The sequence below is a fragment of the Trachinotus anak genome, unplaced genomic scaffold, assembly GCF_046630095.1.
Source record: "Trachinotus anak isolate AG129_WGS33_773 ecotype Australia unplaced genomic scaffold, CSIRO_AGI_Tana_v1 ptg000015l, whole genome shotgun sequence".
NCBI classification, from domain to species: domain Eukaryota; kingdom Metazoa; phylum Chordata; class Actinopteri; order Carangiformes; family Carangidae; genus Trachinotus; species Trachinotus anak.
In genome coordinates this window covers 11,481,670-11,508,605 of record NW_027273866.1, presented here as the reverse complement: position 1 = coordinate 11,508,605, position 26,936 = coordinate 11,481,670, and the positions used below count along the sequence as shown (strand labels likewise).

Sequence of the window (26,936 nt, the reverse complement as noted above, 5' to 3'; positions counted from 1 at the left end):
GAGAGACACTAACTGGGGCTCACGCAGGCCTGTGACAGGAGGATTACTAACGTGCAGCGCGGGGACAGAGTGTGTGATTAATGCACGAGATCATGTGAATGGAAGCTGAGGCCATGTGATTATCTGAGAGATATTTTTATGTCACCTTCGTCTCTGCCAGATAACAATATGAGCACTGTTCTCAATAGAATGGTAGGGTAAGAAGATCCTGTATTCTGTGGGTCTGTAAGATGGTTTGCACCACTCGCAACAAGACTCTGAAAGTTCTTCATACTCAAACACACGCTGACAGAAACACTTACAGGCTTTAAGTACTGTGAACACTTGATGAAGGGCCTTGAAGCCTTGCTAGCTTGTTTCATTACCACTTGTCATTCTCTCTGCCAAGCCAACTCTACACTACCTTTTTCCCCCACTCACAAAACTTTTTCTTCTGATTAATTGCAGCCTTTTAGGCTTTCTCACAATCAGCCTGGACCGTTTTGCAGCCTTTTCATTACAAAGTTAAACGTCTTGGCTATGGAATACGGTGGCAGTAAATGCCATATCCTTTCAGTGAAGCAAGGGCAGGGTAATTGTCTCTGTGGCACAATCGTCCCTCAACAAAAGCCAGTGGAAATGACAGGGTTTTAACATAATAAGGAGCACTGTCATTTTGGTTTCACCCTGCAAAATCCTCCCTACTAGCATCAGTGCAGCAGTTTGATTCCCTCTGTTCCAGGGAATATTTATCTCCATCTTAGGGGCCTTCATTTTGCTCTTTTCTTCACTTGCTGATAGCCTGTAATTGCTTCCATCTGCTCTTTATACATACAGTATTACATGTCCTGGTAAAGATAACAGCGCAGTGAGAAAACCATTGAGACAACAGAGTACTGACTATAAATGTCAACTAGTCACCACTGAAACAGGCCCAAAGCTACCCAACTTTATGTTTCAACCAACTTTTTTGAGTCAGAATGACAGATGGAAAGGCACTGTTCTTGTTTTTTGCCAAAGCATTATCTCAGCAAGGTGACAGTTGACAAATTAAATCAATAAATCAATCACACAAGATGGATTGGGTGTCAAAAATAATTTCTGCCAGTGTGGAGATTGGGGCTGCAGATTGGGGCGAACCATCGCTACCATCTCTACTTTAGGGATGTGGAGCAACAGGTGTTCTGCATAAACAACAACCAGGAAGGTGTAAATGAAATTAAAAGGAGCAGCACAGTACTGAGCCGACGCACCGGGGATCTAAAGAGCAGCTCAGCTCTAGTGAGACGCTCTACAGAGGATACGTATCTCCTCTCTGTTAGATGCCCAACGACAGCTCCAGCCTCATGGAAAAATAAATCCCCTCTCTCACTGTCACACACGGCTTATTTGCATTCACATTCCCATCCTCCGCTTCCCGCTATGTTTGCTCCTGTAATTCTCCGACAATATTCTCTTGCTTCTCTCTGTCATTGGAAACTTGAAGGTGCAGAGAAGTATCCACTGTAAGAGAAATCAAGAAACTGTGCTACCCTGCACCAGCTATGGGGACCTGGTGAGAGAGAAGGGTGATTATGAATTATACATGTCAGGGGGTGGCAATGAGGGGGTGGGTTTCAGATTTGTCAGAATAAATGCATAAAGCTTATACTTGCAAAAACCCATAATATTATCTGTCACAATTCAAGGTTACCCAACACACGAGGAGCAAATTATTCATTCCAATACAAAGCATAGTGATGAGGCTGAGGAACTGCAGAGAGCAACAGAAGGAGTTTGGTTTGGATACACTGGAGGCCTTTCTCTGTGTGTGTGTGTGTGTGTGTGTGTGTGTGTGTGTGTGTGTGTGTGTGTGTGTGTGTGTGTGTGTGTGTGTGTGTGTGTGTGTGAGATTGTTAATTAGGAAGCTATTTGTGTGGAGTGAAATGTTTGTCTTATGATCTGTAGAATGTCTTTCACTGTCCCTCCCTCTGCACTATAATATCTGTCGTGTGTGACACTCAAATACATATGATTACATCTCCCACACCAAACCCTGTACATTTACAGCACTTTGAAGACAGTGATTAATACTCTTACATTACCATTGCTTCAAATGACTATGTGGGTTTGCAGTGACAGATGTAAAACCCACACACAAAAACTTTTTACACAACTCTGCTGCATTTTCTGCTGAACTTGACAGCTTTTTTAGCTCTTTGTGTTTGTTTTATGACACATTTACTGTGCAGTCTCTAATGAATCCTGTTTTCCAGCAGCAGTGTGTGAGTGCTGACAAACCCTCTATATCTACTGTTATATGCCCAGTGCCAGATAGAAGGCAGAAAGAGCTGAAGAAGATGAAGTACTTAGCAGCTATGAGACAGATATTTGAGCAGGAGTTGGTGGAAACCAAAACAGAGGTAATAGGAGAGTGTATCCGCTTGTTTTGTGTTTGTCTGCCCCCGAGGGCAGCCCATGAATACAGCTTTAGAGAGTAACTACACCATTAAATTAAAGTTAGAAGCCTTTCTTCCATAATATTAGTGAGGCCTTCGTCAAGCTGACCAGTTGCAGCTAATAAACATGCTGAGTTATGGCTAAAATCGCTTTTTGTGTGGCCACAATGAACTTGACCTTTGACCACCAAAATCTAAACACTTCATCCTTGAGTCCAAGTGAAAGTTTGTACAAAATTTGAAGGAAACATAAAACCTCCAGTCACAGCTGTCAGTGGTGTGGAGGCATAAAAAATGACTGTGGGAGGTGTGGCCTGAGGTCTACGTAGTGTGTGATATAATAGGCACAACATGAGGAAGACAGACTGACCACTGCTGTGGCTGGGACGAGAAGATGTATAAGCTGGTACTCAGTATAGTCTGGTGGAGCCTTGACAGGCACTATGGTGCATTCATGGTCACTGTGTGGACATCTGTGCTGTAGCTCCACTAGCAGCTCTCCTGTGAGATGCTCCGGTGTGTGTGTTTCTGAAGGAGTGTGTCAGTACGTAGCCTTAGCCTCCCGTTTACTGCAGTTAACGTTATTGTTTGTCAGCCCAAAAGATCCTGTTAAGTTCTGAAAACAGCAGAGTTATTGTTGCGCCTGTGAGCCGTGTTTACTGCCACTGGAGAGGAATAAATCTCGTACATCCACTATCTGGCTTGTTAATGCTAATGTCACCAGCTGCCATGTGTGAGAGACACGAACTGTGGCTACGGTTAGCAAGAGTTCTGCTTCTTGTACTCGCCGCAGCAGCTACTGTCACAGTTGAATGGTCAATGTACAAAATACACTTCGGAGTCTCGTCTATGATGTCATGGTGAGGGAGGGGCCATGGGATTCAGCTAAATTGAACTTTCGAATCCAAGCAGACAGAAATGATCTCAATTTGACCGGATTCAGCTGGGTTTACATATAATATGAATTTTGTTGGAAAAAACTCTGTTGAGTGTGAAGAAAAAACTAATAATTTAGGCCGTAGTCACTCTTCAGAGAAAATAAACCATGACAGAAATGTTTGGTTGTGTATTCATCTTATTCCTCGCTGTACGTCTAAATAATTTACAGCTATCAAGAGCATGAAACCATCAACTAAGGTTGCAGCAATCCAACTTTTTCTCCCCTGATTAATCGCAACTCAAGGTGTCTGCTGATACTGATTACATCATCCAACGCTGCTTTTTCCCAAATGTAAAATCTGCATGTCTCACTGAGCAGAACATTTAAGTTCATGTAAGTTAACATGAGGCCAGGTGAAAAAAGGTCAGTATGAGTAAAGCTGTGATTCTTAAAGCGCAGACTCACCATCTGGTGCTGACGTTCAATAAAAATATTGAAATCCATCTTAGAGGAAGCAGACAGACCAGTTTCCTTACACTGGCACAAGTTACACTTTGAGAACTTTTCCTCAAATGAGAAGCCCCTTAATTGCTTTTAGTCTGCAATTAGTCTTCCTGGTAAAGATCACATCTACTTGCAACAAAGCCATGTAGATGTCAGATCATGCACTTTAAAGGGAATGTAAGAGAGAAAAATGTTTAAAAACCAAGAGAAAAAAAAACATAAATTCAGTGAATATTAAACTTCTATCAATATCCAACAGTGTTAAGAGGATTTGCTTTTCTTCTGAAGATGAGACCATTCTACTGCAGTAAATAATAATAATGCCAAATATGCAAGGACTACTGTAAAAATCAATTCAATTGCAGCGGAAAGTTAATCAGTAAATAATTACCTAATGAGGAATGGTAATCAGCAGTCAGCTTACTCTCAGTGCTGTAATTACTTTTGGGTAACTTTGCTCTAGAGTCCTCAAAATAAAAAATCATGATTGTTTTGTTCCATTCAGTGATTTGAGAAGCTTTCCTGACTTTATCAACGGCTAAGCTGTGATTAGCTACAGTACAACGTGATTCCTGGTGTAAAAACTGTTGAATAATGAGAACAGTATCAGTCACTTAGTCATTTCAGTGCCATGTTGCTGTTGTTTTGAAGTAATAATCAGATGTTTGTATCACATTTTGACCTTTACTTTGAAGGGATTTCACTTGTTTTTCTTTTCAACATCATCATCATGACACTCTGTGGAAAATTGAATTGCAGCCCATAATTTTATAATCAAAATTAAATGTTTCCTCTTCAAACATTTCTTTTCACAATTCCACTAAATGTAACTGATGACAGCAAGTTTCAGACAGATTACACATAATCAGCTGTTTGCCAAAACGGGCTGATCTAAAATCAGCAGTGGATGCCCTTTTCAGTCCATTACGCCTGTAAAGGACATCATCCCAGCTCCCCACCCTGATGAATCTAATCTCGAGTTGCACCAGTTTGCTTCTATGTAAGCTCCTGCAGTTTAATGCTTCCTCAAATTGTTCACACCTTCCCACAACAACCGCTGCTCCTGTGAGGAACCAATCATCACAAACTCATGCTGGGAAAACTATACATACCAGCATCAAGCAGTTAGTGCTTAATGTTGATGATCATTACTTCTCACCAGTCAGTTACCACTGAGTTTATAACACTATTCACCTTATGTAAAACCAGTGGCAAGCAGTGCTTAACCAGTTAAAGCTAAAAACAGACATCAATTAGAACCACACCAAAGTGGAAACAATATCTCTCCTCACATCTGGAAGCAGCGTTCTGTCCCACAAAGATCTAATATTGCCTGTTTGCATTCATCCTGGAACTAATTGCCCTCTAGCTTGACTAGCAGCCATTTTAGCCATCATTTCTGTCATTTCCATGGGCGTCGGCATGGGCGTGTCCCATTGAAAGGCTGGGGCTTGTTGAGCAGCAGTTTTTGGATGTTTGTGCGTGTGCATTGAGGATAATCCTGGGATCACGGACGAGTGACTAGCTATAGCCAAAGTGTGCTTGTGAGTCAGCTTCCACTGTTCTGAGATCAGTAATGATATTGCACACTTTATTGTACAAATGCACAGATGCGTGTGGAAAGTGTACATGTGTATTAGAAAATTACTTCAACAGTCTTTTCTTGCTTAGTGTTTGGAACTAGTAGTAGCAAGTATATGAAGAAATTTCACTGTGATTTATCATCTCAAAAAGGTATAAGCTGTTTTAATAATCATCTGGGATGATGAGGAGTTAGGATGTATTGTGGAGCATCTTCTAATAATATCTATATAATCTTTCTGCAAGGAGCACAAATATTCAATATAATATACATTATATTAAATTATATTCATTCAATTCACATATTTACAGTTAACCATATAATACCCAAGTATTTCAATTCTGTTCTGCCTTTAGTTAACAGGTTATATCTGCAGTAAGTTTAAGAAGTTGAAGACAGCATAGTGAGGCAGAGAAATACAGGAGCCTGTATTGTCAGTGGATTGTGTCATTGTCAGTTAACGGTAAATATTTTATAAGATTACCATAGCAGTTTTTTTTAAAGGTATTTTTTATACGGCACATTTGATATATCAGTTCAAAGGAATAATCCTTACACTTTTTCAGCCAGGAAGGAGAGCAGAAAGGTGAAGATGTCCAGACAGAGAGCAGCAAGGAGCAGGAGAAAGAGTTTCAGCACAGAAAAGACAGGCAGCACCAAATCACAGGACAGGACAGATTTGCTGCTGCTACTGTCATGAAAAGGTATATTTTAGTCTGGTGTAGGCGAGTGTGTAAAACAGTATAAACCTTCTGCCATGTTGCAAATGGTGAGGTCGGGTGTATTCATTTACTGCCTACTACTTACAGTAGAATAATATGCAGATAAACCTGGGTCAACTAATTACAGTAATGATTGTAAAATGTTCACAGTGGTACGGGCAGATAATCACCGAAGCATCACAAGACTGAGCAGTAAATATGCTAATTTAAATCTGAAGTAAATGGAGGCTTGTTTTTTTCCCCCCTTACACGAGTTTACCCCCGCAAGTTAACAAAATACAAAAACACAGCACAGCTAATCTTGCATACATGCACATAACGCACCACGCTTCATCAGAGAGAGACATTCATTCAGTTGGACAGATATTATTACGGCTCTGGACACCACAGGCATTTTAGAAGCCTTGTTGGGCCCAGCAAGTTGCAGAGGAACGTGTTTTTATTTTTATTTGCAGCAGTAGCTCGAGAAAGAAAGCTGCATGCAGACACAAGCACACGGCCAGTATTTCCACTTAAACTGAAAGGTCTGCATAAGGAAAGTGGACTGTCAAGTGCTGGTCCTCATAAGTGTAGCTAAGCCAGTCCACACACAGGAACTCATGCTGCCTTCAAGTGGACCATAAAAGCTTCCATTTCATAGTTGTAAATATGCTTTTTCACACATTTGCTAGCCATTAATCCAAGTGGTTTCTCTTTCTTTCTTTTTTTTTGTTTCACTTAAAATTCAAATTGCACCAAACTGTTTTGCATGAGAAATGAGAAAATGCATCACCAGAAAGTTAAAGCAATATGCAGTCGCATACATATTATACATGAACATACAATAATAGGTCTTATCAGTTTTACATGAGCTGACTTGGCAAACATGCCAAGCTTTTCCCACGAATCGCTCCGGGGCTCTCAGCTCCCAACACTTCTGACAGCATGTTAAGAATCATATGCTCCTCCCTCTAATGTTGCCCCCTGTGGATTCAAACCGACTACTGTCCTCTTACCCTCTGTGACCTTCAGGCTTAAGCTGCTTCAGCTCCTTTGAGCCACCCCTCCCCTCCTTCTCTCTGCCTTCCTGTGATGCTGATGGACAGGATCATGAGTACTGGGTGAGACACTGCAGATTTGACAAGTCTCTTTGACAAGGTGAGAATATCTGAGGAGAATAGACGAGGACTGACTGCCCGCCCTCCACACATCTTGCCCCCACTTACCCACCCGGCTCATGTCTTGAGTGACAGCACAGCGCTGTGATACACGTTTTATATATGATGTGAAAATGAAGGGAGGATGGGGACATTTTAACATCACTCTCTGTAGAGGAAGTGTGGCAGACAGGAGTGCTGCAAGTGTGTGTGTGTTAAAGGTTTGAGGTGTTGGAACGTCTTGTTTCAGAGCTCCAGAGTTTCCGGCACACTCCCAGCATGTGAGGCTGCTTTTAGTGTGCCTCGTGAGTGGCTGAAATCACAGCTGCAGCAAAGGGAAATGGAGTCTGAGATGGAGAGCTGTCATCAGTGCGGCTGCAAATCTAAACAAACCCCCCCCCCCCCCCCGTCTGTACGTCCTGTTTCCAGTCTGCATTTGCTCCCACCATGGTGGGGGGATTTTGCAGAACAGAATCAGAACAAATCAGAGGTTATATCACAGCTGAATTGAAATGAGACCAGCAGAAAACAGCGCTGACATTAGAAATGACTTGTACCAGCTGGCACAGTGAGAAGTGCACAGGTAACAGAATTAATAGATTTGGGGAGAAAAAGCTGTGAGAATGTGTGTGTGTGTGTGTGTGTGTGTGTGTGTGTGTGTGTGTGTGTGCACGCGCTGGTGGTCCCTGCTCATGAATTGAGTATTTGATGTGACCCTGTACATCACAATCACATCAAACACTGTGATTGGTCAGTGCACGCATTCACTAGAGTGCACACGCACACCCACAGCTCACTCCCACAGACAAACACTTCACCTGCAGAGGCAGGTGCACAGGCGCGCGCATCGCACGCGCTCAGATGCAGGCGCAAGCCCGAGCACGCGGCCTGGCACGCGCTGCGCACAAACGCTGTGACACACTCTGGTTTTCACAGTCACACCGGAGACCAGCGGCAGCGGCAGCGGCAACAGCCGCGGCAGCCGCGGCGGCGGCGCAGCTTTGGTGGCATCTCGTAATCAATACAACCTACGTGTATATGCATGCTGCTGCCTCCAGGGTAACACACACACACACACACACACACACAGATGCCCTACGTGGTTGTGAAAAGGCACGCCAGCATCTCTTGAGTGGAGAAACCCCGGCCAGTCTGCGAGAGCAGCGTCCCGCCGCTTCATTACTGTCAGTCACACATCAGATCATGTTTTGCGCTCCGTCTGTGTGGTCTCTTAAAAAAATCTAAGTCCCTGCTCTGTCCAGGACCCTGTGGTGAATCCGTTGACATTTACACAACTGGCTGATCCTGCAGGAGAAGAAATACCTCATTACGCAACTTTAGCAGGCGACTAAAGACTCCTGAAAGAAGAGTGGCACTAATGAGCATGAAGCTCGGACTGAAAACGGGTCAAATAAAAGCTGCAGCGACCTTCCGCAGAACAACGCGTTCATTCTGCACAAGTTTAACTACACTGAATTAAATTCCAAGTGTGGTTCAACTTACCAATAAGAGCCAGCTGTAAGAAGTACAGTCCGAGGAAGTCCATTATGGAGTGCGACATTGATTCAAATGGATGCAATCCCGGGCGAGCGATGGTGTGCGAGAATAAAAGCCCTCTGTTTGTTGAAATTGGCACCGAAATTAAGACCGAAAGAATCGCAGCTATTTCTCAAGTGATGACTGGCCACTTACGCTGACGCCGGAATCCACAGCATTGCATGAAAAAACAGGAGCGGAGCAGAGCATCATTTTTTAACAGTCAAACTTTTGTCATGGAGGAAAAATGGGTTACAGCTGCGCCAAATCGAGCCAGTGGTTCCAAATCAATGCAACGCCGAGTGAGGGGGAAGAAAAAAACAGTTCGTTCCTTAGGTGCAATAATTCTTGCGCGTACTGAACATCCCTGGCCGTTTCATCCGTCCGTCCTGAGCGGCTGCTTCCTCTCCTCTTCGCCTCCACCTGCGCACCGTCTGGAAACTGCGGATGAATCACAGGGGCGCGTTGCTTTGCGCACTCCGACCTGCGAGTCACTCAGTCCCTGTGATCCTCTGCTCCCAGGCGGGTCGGCCGGAGATGCCCTGCCCAGCTCGTTTAAAAATCCAATCTTGGCAAAAGTTGAAATAGGACAAGTTCAATCGATAGTCTATTTCATACTGCCATAAAATGGAAACAGTAAACCTGCGTAAAATGGTGCATAGTCTGTATGGGTGGGAAGAGCATATCCACTGTTCTCTGAAAGTAGGTTATTCCCCCCAAAAGAGAGAAAGTACCACAGTCAACTTGCGTGAGTCTCATTGATTTGGAGGCAGTTGAGAAGAATCTTTAAGGGGCCCTACAGCAGCCGTAGCACAGGAGGAGCAGACGGTAGAAACAGAGCCAGGCTGACTCAGTGTCTGTGCCTCTTAATGGTAAAAATGAAGAGACCATCTTGCAGCCAGCATGGGCTGTTTGAGGCTACCTGCTGCCTAATGTGCTCATGCTGGTCTCCTCTCAAAACAGAACAAAGAATAATCTATTTTGATCTAGGTTTTGGGGACAGTGGGTTTGATTGACGCTGCACTATCATTATTTTGAGACATAGCCTACTTTTTATCTGCAGGAAATTTGTTTGCCATGCACCCTGAATAATTGGATTAAGCCTGTGGAGGCAGCACTCCATAAATCATGGAGAATATTTAAATTCTTCATACTGACAGCTGTTAGGGTTTTTTTTTTTTTTTGTCCTGAATTATCTTCAAGCCGATAAACTAGCACTCTGGATAAGAAATTAATTTTTGAGCAGTTTCTCTGTTGGGAGTTGTTTTGCCTCCAAGAGCTTATTTTTGGAATTTTTACAGCATCTCGGGGACACTTTCATCCGAAACATTGTTTGTGTAGTATGTAAAAAAAAAAAAAAGGCTGACACTCATGGAAACGTGGGAAGGATCGTACTCACTTTCTAAAGAATAAGCTGCAGAACCTTAGACGCTTACAAACTTCTGTTGAGTGTTTTATTTTTTCTGAGGAGAGTGGGCAGTGTACTCCTCTCAGGATTTGCTCACACTGAGACAGAGGGAAAGTGGAGAGGAAAGATTCTGCAGGAGGAGAGATGATGCTAGGAGCCTTTGTTCTCCAAGGCCAGTAGCATGTACAGTATTTAACAACACTGAGTACACCCCTGTGCAATACATGATTCAAAATGATGTCATCTTACAATGACACGTATTTTTATGTATTACTTTGAAGTTGAAGTGTGGGATATTTCATTGTATGTATGCTTAAAAGCAAACAGGTTAGATAGACTACAATGAAAATGCAGGCTCCACAGTACAACCTGCTCTCACCACAGTTCTCAGTTTTAGCCTGGGAGGTGTTGATGCAGCATGGTTCCACATAGTAAGGAACTAGGCTTAGGTGATTTAATATCTCAATATAGTCCAGCCCAAATATCCCAATATTCAAAATTATCATGGGAGAGGTTATGTATTTGTATGTTTTTAAATATAAATACAACCCTCCCCCCATATGAACAACATAACATTGGTGGAAATTATTGTGATATTCGATAATATTGTATATCAGGCTAAACCTTTAAATCTTTGCTTGAAAAAGCAAAAAAAACAGATTGCGAGACTTCACAAAGATAAGAGATGGTCAGGAGCATCAGTGGGCTATTGAACATAAGGAGGTGAACATAAGGCTCAGTAGTCTTCCTCAAAAAATGACAGCACGCACAATTCACTATTTACGCAACCTTGTATTGAACAGATGGGTAAGTGCTTCTGACTTGGCACAATGATTATCTATGGAAACTGGTGTTTCAGTGACTGATCAGATAGTGAAAAGGACATCACATGAAATCAACCTCTAGGGATGGCATCCAGGAAGAAACCCATTGTTCACAAATGGCACAAAACAGCAAAAAAATATGAAAATAGCCCTGATGTATTGGCAGCACATTCCTTGGTCAGATAAAACCAAAATACATTTGTCTGGATCAGACGTGGTCCAGCATGTTTGGTGTGGAGTGTTTAGTGACTGACAGTGCTGCCCGTGAAACGTGGAGGTGGGAGTGTGCTGATGTGGGGCTGCATGAGTGCAAAAGATATAGGGAAAATGACATTTATAGATGGAACTATGAATAACTATGCTGGTTGGCAGCAGGGCATTAAAAAAAGGTAGTGTGATTATCAATTTTTTTCAGACAAGATCTTGTTGTGAACATGTAGGCTGCACATTATTGCAGCATCCATAGTCCTCCTTTTGAGCATTTTATTGATATTCTAGCTTAAACTGACCAAAAAGAAAGTGAAAGAAGGTCCATCAAGCTTTAAACAACTGAAGGGATCCACACCAAACAAGGATGCATATTTTCACTAGATGACATGAGGCATTGTTTTCTTTCTTCCTTCCAATAAGGACTTGTATCATTACGATTTGAATAACATATTGTCTGTAAAAAACTGTAAGATTCTTGTATCAATAAACAATAAAATGTATTGATTAGTTTGTACTAATTACTTAACATTTAGTGATAATGACCAGGGCTGTACTCAGTGCTGTTGTATGCTGGACATGTATAGCTGCATTTCAGAGATCTGTCTTTAGCTCAAAGTTGTTTAACTGCTTAAAGATCACATGCCTACATGTTACTGACAGAGTCTCGGTATCACTTGTCTTTACAGAAAAATAATCCCAAAGCTCCTCTTTCCACAACATTTTCAATCATTTTCCTTTGGAAATGGACTATTATTAAATTTAAATATGGGCTTTACTGAACATATCTATATGGTGGAGTGTGGTGAAACATAAAACAGCTTATTTCTAGTGGTTGGAGACCTACATACTGTAATCTGCTATGAAAAAAATTAGCCTGGATTTTCAGGATGTAAGTGCCGCTTAATAATTTCAAACTTAATTATTATAATCAGCGAATGATAAAAATTTGATTTACTGGTCACTCAATGACATTTTCTCTGCAAGCCAGAGAAATGTGACAGCAAGGGCTGTTTGTGCTGGCATGGTTACAAAGGTAACTGTCCTCCCAGAAGAATGACAGCATCAGTTGTTACAGCAAGTGCACCAACACAAAATCTGTTTATGTGACAAAGCTCTTGAATGACTGCAGTTATTATGACTATTGTTGGAGGAGTGGGCTGTCGCCACTTCACCTGCCAACTAGGTGCTCAAGTAGCAACAAAACAAATGTGAAAAAACAGCTCAGAAACACTAGTTGACTAACTGGAGGAATCTTCTTTATTTCACCTACGTGTTTTGGCAAAGGGCTTTCATCAGGGTGATTTATGTGTTAAAAAATATAGTAATACATATTCTGCAATAAGGTTGAATCTTTCTCTTGTCCACTGGGGGGGACAGGAGGAAGTCAGGGGACATAATTATAGAGCTCAGTTTGTGCAGGGAGGAAGTTGAGATGGATGAGTACTTCAATAGAACATCGGTCTTTAATACGAGTGACTGACAGTTTCTTTAATCATAACTGTTATAATTCTATAACCTAAACAACATGGTTATTATTGTAACCACAACAACAAAGATCCTATAACTGTAAGAAAGTAGTAATTAGTGATAAGGTTAGTATTTCCCTAATCTTAGCTGCATAAGAAAACACTCAGGAGTCATTTTGAAAGGCAAACATCATCTCATTTAGGTAAGAGCTCCTGTTGGCACACAACTACATCAATGCTCAACAAATCTTCCAAATTAAACAACAAAGTGTGTGGTTGTAACGACACTTAGACCTGTTTTCTGATCGGCATTGTTTGTTAATTCCAAAAAATAAACATGGTTGTTGTTTGATTAGGTTTAAGGAAAGATCATGGTTTGAGTTAAAGTTAAAACTTATTTAAGGGAAACATGGTGGTTTTGGGAAAAATTACCACTTTGGGAGGCTTTGTTGTCATGGTTACCATAATAACCATGTGATTAAGGTTGGACTCTCTTCGGCTTAGTAGCATACGCTGATTTATGCTTTAATTCATATAAACTATGTGTAGTTTATATGAATTTAATTTGAACTTAGGTTACTTTTTGTAAATTGTACACATTGGACATTAGGACAATTTCAGGCTGTAGAGGCGTTTGCATTATGGCCGCTACAGACACTGGAGATACAACATATCTCAGCATGCATAGACACTTATTTGCTACACTGCCAATCTTTTGTTCCTGAACTTCATTTACCAGAAATCACTGTAATATAAAATAAAAAAGCTATTAAAGTAATCGTAAGTTTTCTCTGCTGCCAAACAAGTTAACTAGAGTTAACTTTGTGTTGCTTTCCACCTCTGGTTGAGTAAAGGAATGACGTTTGATGCTGAATTCACAACCTTTTCTCTACAATGGTAAGTAAACAGCTGTTAATGCGAACATTAGCTAAGTAGCAATAGCAAACAGCTTCTCTAAACTACACAGAGCATGGCCACAAGTGTTGACTGTGTATCAAAGAACAAGAGAGTAAAAATGACCTATAGTTGGTGACACAGGTTTTCTCAGAACAATCTGTTCTTTTGTAGAAGTTAAACTGACAGTACAGATTTTTCTGCTAAATTTCACTTTATTACTTCCTGTGTGTAGAGACGTGGCCACACCAAACAGCAGAATGTCACTGCAGTCAGGATAAATGTATGCCAGGTCTTTAGTTTGTAATGGGAACCTTTGCAAGTTGTAGTTCCATTTTGTATTAAAACAAGTGTGTTTTTATATGAAAGTGCATATTCAACAAGAAGGAAGACAAAGAAAGTGTTGTACACTCTGTACAGCAACACTAGAGGGGGAGTAAAGTTGGAAGTCTAGTTCGTACCCTGGCGGTCATCCAAATGCGCATCTACTGAGCAGCTCCTCAGAAGCAGCTAGTAGTTAACTGCCTTGCTCACAGGCAAACTGGCTGCAGTTGCAGTGGGAAGGCAGGACGACCCGTATGTCTCCAAAACAGGTTTTTCTGGAAGGTTATTCAAGTTCAGCGTAGCCCTTTCCCTCCTCTCCCAGCTCCCCTGAATTACAGTGTGTGCCAAAAGAGATGGCACATGTTCACACCTCTACCCTTTGAATCAAACATCCCCCTTCCTGCTTTGGATCGAATCCTTCCAGAGAATTCCTGCGTCCCTGCCTCTGCTTCAGCTCTGTGACTCAAAAGACCTCCATGCCCTAAAAGTATTTGCTGCTATTTGCTGATGTCATAAGTCAGAAGAGTATGTGGGACAGGCTCCTGCTGGGCTGGCCATGACACAGTAGAAAAATCTTACCATAGGCTGATTAAGAGGTGTTAATGCATTCAAATTAATGCCTGCTCCTGACTTGTTTTTTTTGTGTGTGTGCCTGCATGCTGATACATATTCTCACATGGAGACAGATTAAAGGGAGAGGCTGAAAAAGAAGTGAGAGAAAGAGGGGGAAAATAACAGAGATGTCACGCAGCACCACCTACACGTAGCCATTTCAGTGTGACTCGACGGCTGTGATGGAGACGCTTTGTAGTCCAGTATTGAGCAGCAATGGAGCTGAATCAGATGTTGGAACAGCTTTCAAGGCCACAGTACACACACAAAGATTCGCTGGGTAATGAAGGCAGTGAAAGTACAGTTACATGATAATGTCTCAAGGCTGCCTGCTGTACAACACTCTGCTCACTCAACCTGTCTCAGTCTAACACGCAGTTTGACTCACATGTCTCATCTTGAATCTTGTTTAGGGTTTACACACGTGTCTTTTTCCCAACTATACATATTATTGCATCTTGAGAAATGCTCTACATTATTATTGATTCTATTCATTATTCACAGCCTCTGCCCAGTTACACAGCAGTCTGGCCCAGACTACAGACTAAACATCTTGTTCTCCCATTAAGACTAACACTGTAGTGCTTTTGATCAATATCAGTCATGTCAAAGTTCGTATTTGTGTCCTAGCCACAGTGGAACAATAAGATACTGATGCACTACAGAGCAGGTGAAGTGGTTATCACAGTAAAGCAAGCAGTACCAGCATCTGCTTTAAGAGTAGTTTAGTAGTAGTTGACTTGCTAGCAGTCAGCACTGGACATGAGAGCATTAAACTTTGTGCTATATCCTCCTTTTCCATCACTTCTCTCTATTTCCACCACATTTTGACTAAAGGCCATCTTTGTAAAACTCTACAAACCTGCCATGCTGCTTTCCAGTTGCTCTGGTTACGATAACACACTGGAAAAAAAAAAAAGTTGATGAACATATGGTTTGACTCAGCAGCTCCTCAACTAGTGGCATAAATTGCTGATGTTCAGGAGGCAGCCTTAAGGTGGATTTATACATGACGCAAGATCATTACATCAGTAATGACGTAGACTCCTACAGCACAGGGGTTCATTAATAATTCACTGTTTCTCTCAATCACTAGTACATGATTGGGACATAATTAGCTTTTATTTTATATTTGACTGTGTTCAAGTTCTTTCATTCACTTTGTAATGCATGCAACAATAGAAAGGTCCACTTTGTCTCTTTACTGAATGAAACCCTGACAGGTTATCCCCATGTTAACACTCTTTTTCTCTGTGATAGAGAGAGGTGTTTGGAGTGTGCAGAAAGTTTGCAGTGGAGATGGCTTCGATCACTGTATCTAACAGAAAAGTTAAAAATTGCTGAACTCCTCCTCAACTCCCTTAGTGCTGTCATCACTCTCAGCAATATCCATCTGGATCTGAAACTTGCACAGAAAACACAAGATGCCACGGCTGACCAGTCACAGTTACTGCAGACCCCATGTGGTGTCTGAGTAGCTGCCTCAGTCCTTGTGGGGCACTACTTCTGTATGGTGCAAAGCAATGTCATAACCTCAGATTCTGGGGTTATTGCTTCAAAATGACTTGTTTTGTTTAAATAACATTCCCCGACCCAACTAAGTTTAATTCACAGTGATATGAAACAGAGGAAATCAGCAACAGTCTCACATCTGAGATGCTACAGACAGTGAATGGTTGTCATTAAAGCTATATGTGCAACTTTTCCACATTTAATGTAAACAAATGACCAGACCTATGTTATGTATTTTGTTGAGTTGTTTACTTACATTACCCAAATGTTTCCAGTAATTCTCAAACCTAATGACGTCATATCACCTATGCACATACGTCAGCATTGTGGCTGCCTGCCAGAATCATCAAAAATGATTTTTTTATCCAGTTTTAAGCCACATTTTTAATATACACTTTTTACACCTTGGTCGTTTTTCAACTATGTATTTTAACCAGTTGAACAATTTTAGTCATCAGATGTCTGGATCTTAAATTATCAGAGAAACAAGCCAAGCAAATGTTACAACAGCTCAGCTCTCAGCCGCTCCGAGGTGTCCTGTGTCTGCTGAACAGCATCAGTGAATCACTGATTTTTAACTTGAAACTGCTTTATTCTGTGTTTCTACTAGTTTTAATCCCCTGGTCTGTTATGGAGAGGAGGAGCCCTCTGCAGAAAATTTAACTGCCTTAAAAACCTACTGAACGTCTGGATCATAAGTTATCAGAGGAACAATCAAAACAAAGGTTAGCGGCAGTCTTAGCTCCCAACCCTTTCCTGTTTCCACCGTATAGTATCGGCAAAACACTGACTTTTAATGTACAACAGTTTTATTCAGTGCTTCAGTGACCCAAGGCCATCTTTTGTTATTGTTTTGATTGAGAGACCACGAGTGGCAGAAGTTACACACTGTGCATTTAATACTTAATAAATGTTTTACTATTAGCAGAAGTAGCTTTACTATTGTCCTTCACTTGTAAGTCACTTTGGATAAAAGCGTCTGCTAAATGAGTAAATGTAAAGGTAAATGAATTAAATGTGAATAAGTTATCAAAATGTTGACTTTTCTGACAAGCAACTAACTGTTTCATCACAGAAAGTCTGTCCATTCATTGTGGTAGTTGGTTTAAGAGTTTCATAAATCCGCAAGACTAGATTGAGTGTTTATATCATATTTTAGTCTCTGACAGGACTACATTTCTCCAACGTCTTGACCCCTTTTAGAGATGATTATCACTCGAAATCAACTCTGCATTTGCATTTCACAAAGGTGCTGTTGGAGTATAGATGCACACACAAGCAAACCACTCTTTAACCTATGCTATTTAATAACTCATTGTGGTGCTCTGCTCAGTTTTTCACATTGTGCACTTCCTCCCCTTGGGCAGAATTATAGCAGAAAAGTAGCCTGCAGTACAACAACTGAAGGTCTGGACTGATGGCACTTCCCTGGCCGTCACACTGATTTTGTCTCATTTGCAAATTCTGTCCCTGCTGTGGGCAATATTACCAAGCCACACTGTTACAAAACATTTGCTGTGTATTATAGCCTTTAAAAGCAGGGGAGGCATTGCTTGTGAGCAGTGATATGAGATCTGAGTAGAATGAAACTCAGCACGTCTCATTTGATGCCCAAGCTTAGTCTTTCTAGGTGCGAGAGTCTCAGCTGACAGAATTCTACGCAAAGAATAAATCTGTGTACTGAGAATGTTGCTTGGCTGAAAATGTTCAGTGCATATTCTACTTTTGGCATTTTGTAATAAAACTTATATGCAAAGATGTGCATATAATGTGCATAGAAAAAAAGTGCATTTATTTAAGTTATGTGCTTATGGAGACAATTTTGAAACATTTGCACCTGAAAGTGTCTCCACAGACCCACGTTCATTCAGATATTTTTGCAACCTGTCTCCCTAATACTGTAATTCTTATTCCCCATAGTGTAATTATAATGTTGCCATCAGTAGTGGCGTTTCCACTGTAGTTTTGTGCGAGATGGAAGCAAATTAAATTTTTTTGTGAAAAGTCAACAAAACAGAATAACGAATGCTCTGTTTCCATCGAGTGATGTTATGCAAATAAAGTTGGGTTTCCTCCTCTTGCAATATCACTCCAATTAAACATGGCAACAGATTTCCAGCATCTGCTAAGCATCGGGACATTCATTTCGATTGCATCCACAGAAACAGCTGTTGTAGTATTTGATCGAAGGCGACAAGGACATTTGGTGCAAGTAATGACTGACAGGCAAATGTTATATGTGGCAGCGACCGCATATGAGGGATTTTTTGGGGAGATAGTAGTCTGCGATGTGTTTCCATTTCACTTTTGTCAAATAGTCTGAAAAGCCACCTCATGTGAGCATATACATTTTTTTTTTACCACATTTCAGAGTTTTTTCGAAATTCATGTGTTTCCATTACTCGTTTTTTAGTTTGCACTTTAGCAGGTTTTATTATTTTTTTATTATTTTTTTGGGCCTTTTATGCCTTTACTATAGACAAGTGGAGACTGACAGGAAAGGGGGTAGAGAGAGGGGAATGACATGCAGGAAAGAGTCGGACCAGTCGGGAGTCGAACCAGCGACTGCCTGCAAAGAGCGTCTTACACTCAACATGGTACACGCCCTAACAACTCGACTACCGGGCCGCCCCGCACACTAAGCAGGTTAATGGAAACACAGTGTCTGTTTACTCTGTTTACTGTACATATGACGTCTACATATCTGGCCATCTGGACAGAGGATGTCGTATTTAAGACAAGCTTGTGATTTGTGATTTTTGAGCTCTATAAATATAACTGACTTAAGTATGCTGTAACACACTTCCAAATTTTACTACATTTTGGAGGAAAATATTGCACTTTTTACTCCACAACCTTTACATAAATGTGTTATTGGGTCATACAACATACATGTGTCACACTTCAACGATACAATAGGGTGAAGAGCACAACAAAGAGTATTACTGCCCCTTCAAAGCAGCTAGCTCAGATGACAACACTGTAATGTCAGTCACAAAAGTAATTTTCTAACATAATATCTCTCTGATATTTACTGCCATGGCTGAGATTTTTCCCAGTCTCAAGCTTTGAGAATAGACAAAGTAAATATACCGTATATACATATGTATGAAAAGATATAAAAAGGAATTTACAGACACCCTCCTCAATACAGAGGACAAGGAGAATCTGAGTCCAATATTCACTCTCTTATTGTTCAGGTTTTTGTCTCTACTAACTCCTGAGGGACATATCTGGCTCTTTCACAGAAAAATGCTTCACTGTGTTCACCAGCTGGTCTCTACCTTTGTCTGTCTCTTGTGTGGTGCTGAGTAGGTAGTGTACTTCAGGTTTTCAGAGCTTTTCACTGAAAACAGCTGCCTGCTGTGGCTGAAAACGTTGTGGGTCAGAAAGCTAAACAATGAGCTGCAACTCACAGCTCCATAAAGCTGAGGGGAGCTGCAGATTCAGGAGGTTCATCACTACATGTGACCCCTTTCCACACTGTCCTTGCACAAATAACAGTTTTAAGTGAAGGATCTGAATATTACTCTCATCGCAGCTAATGTCTCACCTGTGAAACTGTCAGTTTACAACTCTGGATGAAGTGCAAGCTCCCGACTGCTGGCTACAACAATAATTAGAGTTTGTAGCATGCAACATATTTCTGCTTCGCCCCTGTAACACGGGGCTTGTCGTCAAAGTGCCAACTTGTCACTAGCCTTTCTAACAACAATGAAAACCCTTTGAAGATGAAGCTGAATATGAGAAGTCTCCCCTGCAGTGGTGCCGGTGTACTGCAGCATCAGCTTCTGCTCTCATTGCAGACTCGAGCTGTAACCAGAAACTGGCAGGGGGAAAAAAAAACCAAAAAACTAGAATGGGTTCCCAGTGAGGCGGTAGCATGTTTGGGCTTTTCAAGGCAGGCTTGTGGTGTAATTATAATCATATCTGACCATTGCAGTGGGCAGGTGATGAGACAAATGCATCCAGAAAGAAGTGTGACGCACAAAACCTAAAAGACCCATACGCCCTTGGCATTTAGGACTGTTTTCATGATGTGTCTGCGGCTGCATATTGCACAGCAAGGATGCGTGGAAATGGATAAATCAATGAGGCCATCTGGGGAGAGGAAGTCAAGATGAGAAATGGTTTAATGCTGACATTCATTCGACAGTAGCCTCACAGACCTAATTATTCCATTCATTAGCAAGATGCAAAAAAGAGAGAGACAGAGCCCTGTTATTTTCATGACATAAATGGAATGAGTTGTAGATCATACAATATTTGTGGAAGTGTATGTGTGATTTTTTTTTGACAACTTAAAGAGCAATTAAACACTTTTATGACATATTTATAGTTTGCTATGGATCACAGTTTGAAATATAAAGTTGGCTTTTAAAATAGACAAATGTGAAAGGTAGCGTCTATGTCTATAAGTAAACAATGTGTCATCTGCCAAAGCATGAAACAAAATAGCCTTGTGCTTGGTACCTGCAGCATGTCTAAATTAAGGCCCCAGTTGCCATGAGTATTACTGAATTGTCATTGTCTGCCCTCCCCAGCTGAGTCAGAGGAGTCATCACATAAACACACACACTCACAATGACACCTCTCACTCCTGTCTCACACAAACACAGAGTGCAGTCTGACCAGAGAGCGTAGTCACAACAACAGCCAATACAAATGTAAAATTATACATTAATTTGCAAATACAAGCTCCACCAGTCACTGGGATATACACATTGGTGCTGACCTGATTCCCCACTGATGTGCTGATCAAACACAGAGGATTCACAACTACAAGTGTAAAGGTCCAATATGTAAACTTTTCCACAATAAAATATCTAAAAACAATTACCTTTTTTCCAGAAATATGTGTTTTTAATCAAGGTAACAGTCTATTTCATTTGGTCACCTGTCAATCTATGTATTTTCACCAGTAAAGAATTTTAGTTAAGATGTTAAGTTTTCAGAGAAACAAGCTGAGTTAGTGGCAGCTCAGCTCCCAGCCTCACACCAGAGAGCAGAACCAGGGGATATACGATCCTGCATTCTATACTTACTTGAAAACAAACAAACCAACAACAAACTGTCTCACAATGAATTAATAAAACAAACTAAAGTCAATGAAGAGACCCAGGTTACATCCACAATATCTACATTTTCATTTTAAAAGTGTTGAAGCAGCAGTTTAAAATGAAAGCAATCTGTGTCAGGACGACTGTTTAAGCTTTGTATCAGAAATCATCTCCGTCCAAACTAACACACCTGAAAACACACACATACATGACCATTCATGTACACTGGGCATGTGCAGACCGGTGTAAACAGGAAGCTGATTGTCTGCTCTGCAGTTGATTAGTTGGACAAAATACTACAAATGAGCAGAATTTGACTCCACGACAGCTGCAGGCAAAGACAACAAGGTCAGCAATGTGTTTCGTTATCCATGTTGTTTTCACCACTGCTAGTCGAAGCTGATAAGACCCAATCAGGGTGCAACTGTGGGCATCTACACCCTAGTTTCCAAACGCAGCCCTGCAGTTTGCAAACTGAAATGAGGAGTCTAGTAACTCTAGCTAAAGTGATGCATTTTAAAACTAAAGTGTAGTAGTGTGGACCTAGCCTTGGACACTGTCCACTGCAGGAACACAAAGGTTAATACATCAAACCACAAAGCAGCTGCCATGTCAGAACATTTTTACTTTTTAGCATCAACACCTCCAGAACACTTCAGGAGCAGTCAGCCTGTAAATGTGCTGCCAAGGGATCTGATGTCATTTCAGGCAATAAAGCTGTCTTCTCCTGCTCTTGATATTAATAATTACCGACTGACAATACGACCTCTCAAACTGAAAAAACAAGGAAAGGAGGTGGAGCAAGATCAGCTTGTTTGTATATACAGGCCTGAGTTTGTTAGGTAACCTGTGCTGAGGAGGACTGTATTTGTCCCCAGAGCAGCCTGAAGTGCTGAACTCCTGAAGAGGTGGTAAAATACAAAAATGTGACATTTCCTCCAAAGTGAATTATTATTTTTTGTTTTTTGCCTCAGAGGACACTGCAGCCATAATCTGGTATCTAAGTTTTATCAAAGGTGAGTTCAGGCAGTCCTTTATATGGAATCGACATTTTTATTTTTGTTCACTGGAAAAACAAGACATCTGTACAGGTGTTAACGTAAAGTTTAAAGAGAAGTTTATTAAAGCACTGTCTGTTTTTCACATTGTTGTTACAGTGTTTTAAACTGCTGACGACAGTTGCCGTTTAAATACAGCTTTGAAAACTGTTGAGACAAATCACAAAACTGTGTATGTATTTTCACTTCACTTCAACAATAAGCTGAACGACTGAAATGATTAGTTTGCACTTCAGACAGCTATTGCCAAGTTTATTTATAACCTTTCTTTCAAAGAACAAGATTAGGACATAAAGAGAGCTATATGTTTCAATTTGCTGTGCTCATGTGAAAGAGAGACTATAAACTTTGGAAAGAAGAAATAAAACACCTTGTTCTTATAAATGAAAATTGAACTCATGAATAAATAATGGAGGAAGAAGCACTGAGATCCTTAAGGAAAAGGAGTTATATAGCAATGTAAAACTCCATTACAAGAAAATGCTTCATTCAAAACACTACTTAAGGGGAAGTACAGAATACTGCTTACGAGGAAGTACATCCATCTGTACAGACGTACAAGATGTAGTAAAAAACAAAAACCTTAAAAATTATACTTAAGCACATTCAATTCTCTGAGGGTTTACTTCAATCTCAGCTAGTTTCAGCTAAAGTTAGCAAACTTAAGGTAAATATAACTTTACTGCTCTTCTTTAATTGTGTTTCTGTCACACTCTGTTTTAGCATTTACCATTATCCCATAAGGGCAAACTGTGGCCATAGTGGCAGCTGCTACATAGTGTAGCTTTAAAGAGGTGATAAAGTCATAAATCCATCTGTTACATCAATATTTCTCATGCTAGTTTTAACTATTTAGATTATGTTTTGTCCCAGTCGAGTGTCTGTCTAAATGTTGCCACATTACATGCATGCTAAGTTTAAATCTACATAAAGCCACTGCATTTAATTTCCCTTCAAATTCAATTTTAGAATTTATTTATTCAACATAAATCAACAGCTTAATATGAGGGTGACAAATTCAAATTTATGCAATACAAATAAAATCTCTGCTGGCACTAATCTCTTTCCATATTATCTATCCAGGGAAAGTTGATTGAGCATGCATGCTGTTCCAGCAGCTCCCCCCTTCACATGCACACAATTACATTCCCAGCTTGGAGTTTCCCAGTACAACCACAGTGCCATACTGGTGAACACTGAGCAGCTGCATTGGAGCAGTGTGGGGTTAAGGGCATGTCAATGCTGGTTGTTCAATCACTCATTAACTTTCCTCCCATATGTTCAAGCTCCCTGTTAGCCAAAGCGTAACGATCAACTCTCAGGTCACAGTTCTGGTTTTCTGATTTGCAATCTTCTGCCTCGACTCGATAATCAGCCGAGATAACTTGTGGCCAGTGTAAATACTAAATTTTGTAGGTGGGAAAAACACAGCTTTGGCTCCCTGCTCTGTAAAAGCATCTGCGTACAAAATTCTGTGTGAGGTCGTTTCTAACAAGTTTTAGGGATTACTGCAGTTGAGTGCGTTTTGAAGCGCCAGCCGAGAATAGCTCACAAAAACGTCTTAAAACATTGATAATGTTTTAAGAGCCTACAAAGCCAGTGGGAAAACATTTTCCCAATGAAAATTTGCCTTGAGATATATTCAAAACACCGATTTGTCGACAAAACATCTTTTAAGAAGACTGTGAAGTGAGTTTAATCCAACATCTCCTTGACATTGAAGACAAAATGAGGCGTTCCTGTAGTGTATTAACAGAAAACAAAGGATTCCAGTATGTGCAGGGTGCATGTGTGATGCAGAAATTAGACCATGACACACTGGATTTAATGAGAGTGAGGTTAAAACAGTTGATGGGATGAAGGAAAAACTGTGGTTCAGAGGATGTTTATCTGTTTTAGGAGAACTGTGTCAGACTTTTAGGCTTGTTTTATACATATTCTCCCAGTTTTAGGACACTGCAGCCAGACAATGACCCCAAACATACATGCAAAGTTCCCAAGGTGTTTGAGGCAACATTTTTTTGGCAGATCTGTTGTTATCGGCAAGAAAATGCAGAAGATACAGCATCAAATTTTATTAAATAATAAATAAATAAGCTTCACTGGTGTTATGTTGTTGCTTTTTCCCCACAAGTTATAAACTGACTAATTTTACTGTCAGGTCTGTATAGACACATACAGTTAGGGTACTTATGATATAAACTGTACATTTCAACCAAATATTATATCTGCAATTGTAGGTGCAAAATATTTTTCATAAATATGGACAAAACAAAAAAAAGGGAATCTAAGATTACAATTTTACATGGGCCACAGTTCATTACTAAATTTGAAAGAATAAATTCATCAAGTGATGCTTGAATTTCATCCAACAATGTCAACATAAAAAAAAAAAAAAGAAACATTCGGTCGGATGCTCTTCTGTTTTTCTCTGCCGATGAGTCTGCCTCTTGGCAAAGTCAGTTACCAGGCTACAATCCAACTTCACTTTCTTAAGACCAGCACGAAGGCAAAAACCCCTGAAACAGGAAAGAAGTCAAGATGGCTGCAGTACGGAAGACACCATGTGTCTGCTGTGGTCAGAGACTTCAGACGCTGACTAAAAAGAGTTTGTATCCAAGTATTAAACATGAGGATTTTGTGTTTGTATGAGTTCATTGCTTTCTGTCTGTTAAAACTGGGGGAATACATATACAATGGGTTCAAGGGATTTGGACAGATGTGCACCTCCCGCCTCGTCAGCTCGTGTGTCTATATGGGGAAAGCTTTGTGCTAACTTTTCAACACCACAGATGTTAATGACGTCAGGTGTAAAGAGGATATGAACTGTTCTCAAGCCGCAGATCCAGATGTGTTGCACAAACGTGCTGAAAGGTGACAAAAAGGTAAAAGGTTGTGAACTTCCCTCTAAAGCTGAAGATATTTTTATTCCAGTTTCAGTTGATTCATAATCATAACTGGTTGGTTAACTATAAGGCGTGATCATGTACTAAGTAGAAGAAATATCACACTGAAATACCACTTAATGCAAACTGAAAATACTCAACAAATTCCAACAGCACCAAACACTGAGCAGCATTCCTGAGTCTCACCCAGTTAACAAACACAACATATGTTATTATGCCCTTTAGTAAATGTAAAGCATCTGAGTGTCAGGGGACCACATTAAGTAGTGTGGGCAATAGTATTTCAGGGCTTGATCACAGAGTTGCAGCGTGTGCAGGAGAACGCAGTGCAAACAAAGTAAGTAGGAAGAATAGGGAGAAAGATACTAAATAATAAATATGCTGTATAGCTTTGGTGTGCAGCTTTCAGCAGCACGCTAATGAGCATGTGTGGATGAGAAACGGTGTAGTGCTGACGTTCATTCGACAGCAGCTTCACTGAGCTGATTATTCCATTCATTACAGAGATGAGGAAAAGTACTTTGTTATCAGTGTCGCCACACTGATCTCACCTATTTATTTCTTTAATGAACTTCTGACCATAATCACACCGAGTAACATCCAGAGGCGTGCCCACAAAAGTGAAACCTTATGATAATTTGTCACAGATTGTATGGAGAAATTAAAATGTGTTTATTTTCATTAGGTGTGCTGCTGGGTAGGTCAATGGCATTAAAGCCATGACGGCTGTGATTTTCTCACCAAGCAGCAGCCAATACAACTTTAGAGTCAATGAGTAAGGCAACACAATGCAGCTCCACTAAAGACCCAGCCCAGTGTCCCTGCGCATTACAGAATGGACATTTACATCAAAGGCCAACATAAAGTGCTGGTGCAGGAACTATTGATCCAAGGAGCCAAAAGTAAGGGAGTGAATGTTGATGTGGTTGATAGATGTGCGGCATGTCAGACTCTTCAGATCAGAAATAGTAATTAACATTCACCTTTTTATTAACTGTAACCTTAATCTTTTCTAAATATAACCAATCCCTAACCATAATTTAACAGTATTTTGCTTCAGCCATGACCACAACCATTCCCTAACCTCACCTCATACCACAGCTGCTGTGCAAAGACACTGTAGAAAATGAGTATAGAAACATCACTGAATGTAATCTGATGTATGACAGAATGGTAAATGGTACTTATATGCACTTATATAGTTTATAGTTCTTTTCTAGTGTTATCGACCACTCAAAGCGCTTTAAAGAGGCAGCCACATTCACCCATTCACACATACATTCATACGGCATTTTTCCCTACACATGAATTACTTGTCTTTCATACATGCACATTTACACTCCGATGACACATCAAGGGCAATTTGGGGTTTGGTATCTTGCCCGAGGACACTTCGAAATACAGACTCGAACCACCAACCCTCCGATTAGTGGACAACCTGTTCCACCTCCTGAGCTACAATCAATATCAATAATTTTTTCTGGTGATTGGGTTGAAAGATCTCAACATGCCAACTCAAAGAAACTTTGATCGCATTTAATGGGGAAAAAAAAAATTCCCAAACATCAGAAGTTAAGAGTTTGATTTCAGTTTTTCTGATGAGGGTCTTGGCTTTACCTTTAACCTTTTCTTTCTGTCTCTGATTAAAAAAGAACCCAACATACTATGTTTTTACCTTGACTTACATCTCACTAAGCCACTTTGCTCAACCCTCCAAGGGAGAGCCCAAATAAGTCAGAGAGACCAGAGGGACCAGAGAGATGTGCCAGACTTTATTCTGAATTCTGGATCCCTCTGTTTTCCAGGGATACAAATATGTCCAAGAGAATGTGCATAAGATTATGCACAAGACATGTAAAATATTTCAATTTGATGTAATGCTGCA

At 40.6% G+C, this 26,936-nt stretch overlaps 1 protein-coding gene across 4 annotated transcripts in view; it reads right to left on the bottom strand.

Annotated features, from left to right (window-relative positions):
• gfra4a (GDNF family receptor alpha 4a) overlaps positions 1-26,936 on the bottom strand; it is a 266,508-nt gene that overhangs the window by 127,611 nt on the left and 111,961 nt on the right. The window contains exon 1 of one of the 4 annotated variants that reach the window (XM_071498093.1): positions 8,745-9,537. The exons of the other annotated variants lie outside the window; for them this stretch is intronic. Within the exon in view, the coding sequence (XP_071354194.1) occupies positions 8,745-8,802 (58 nt within the window). The 5' untranslated portion in view covers positions 8,803-9,537. Of the gene's footprint in view, positions 1-8,744; positions 9,538-26,936 lie in introns of those variants that run through there. 4 annotated transcript variants of the gene reach the window in all.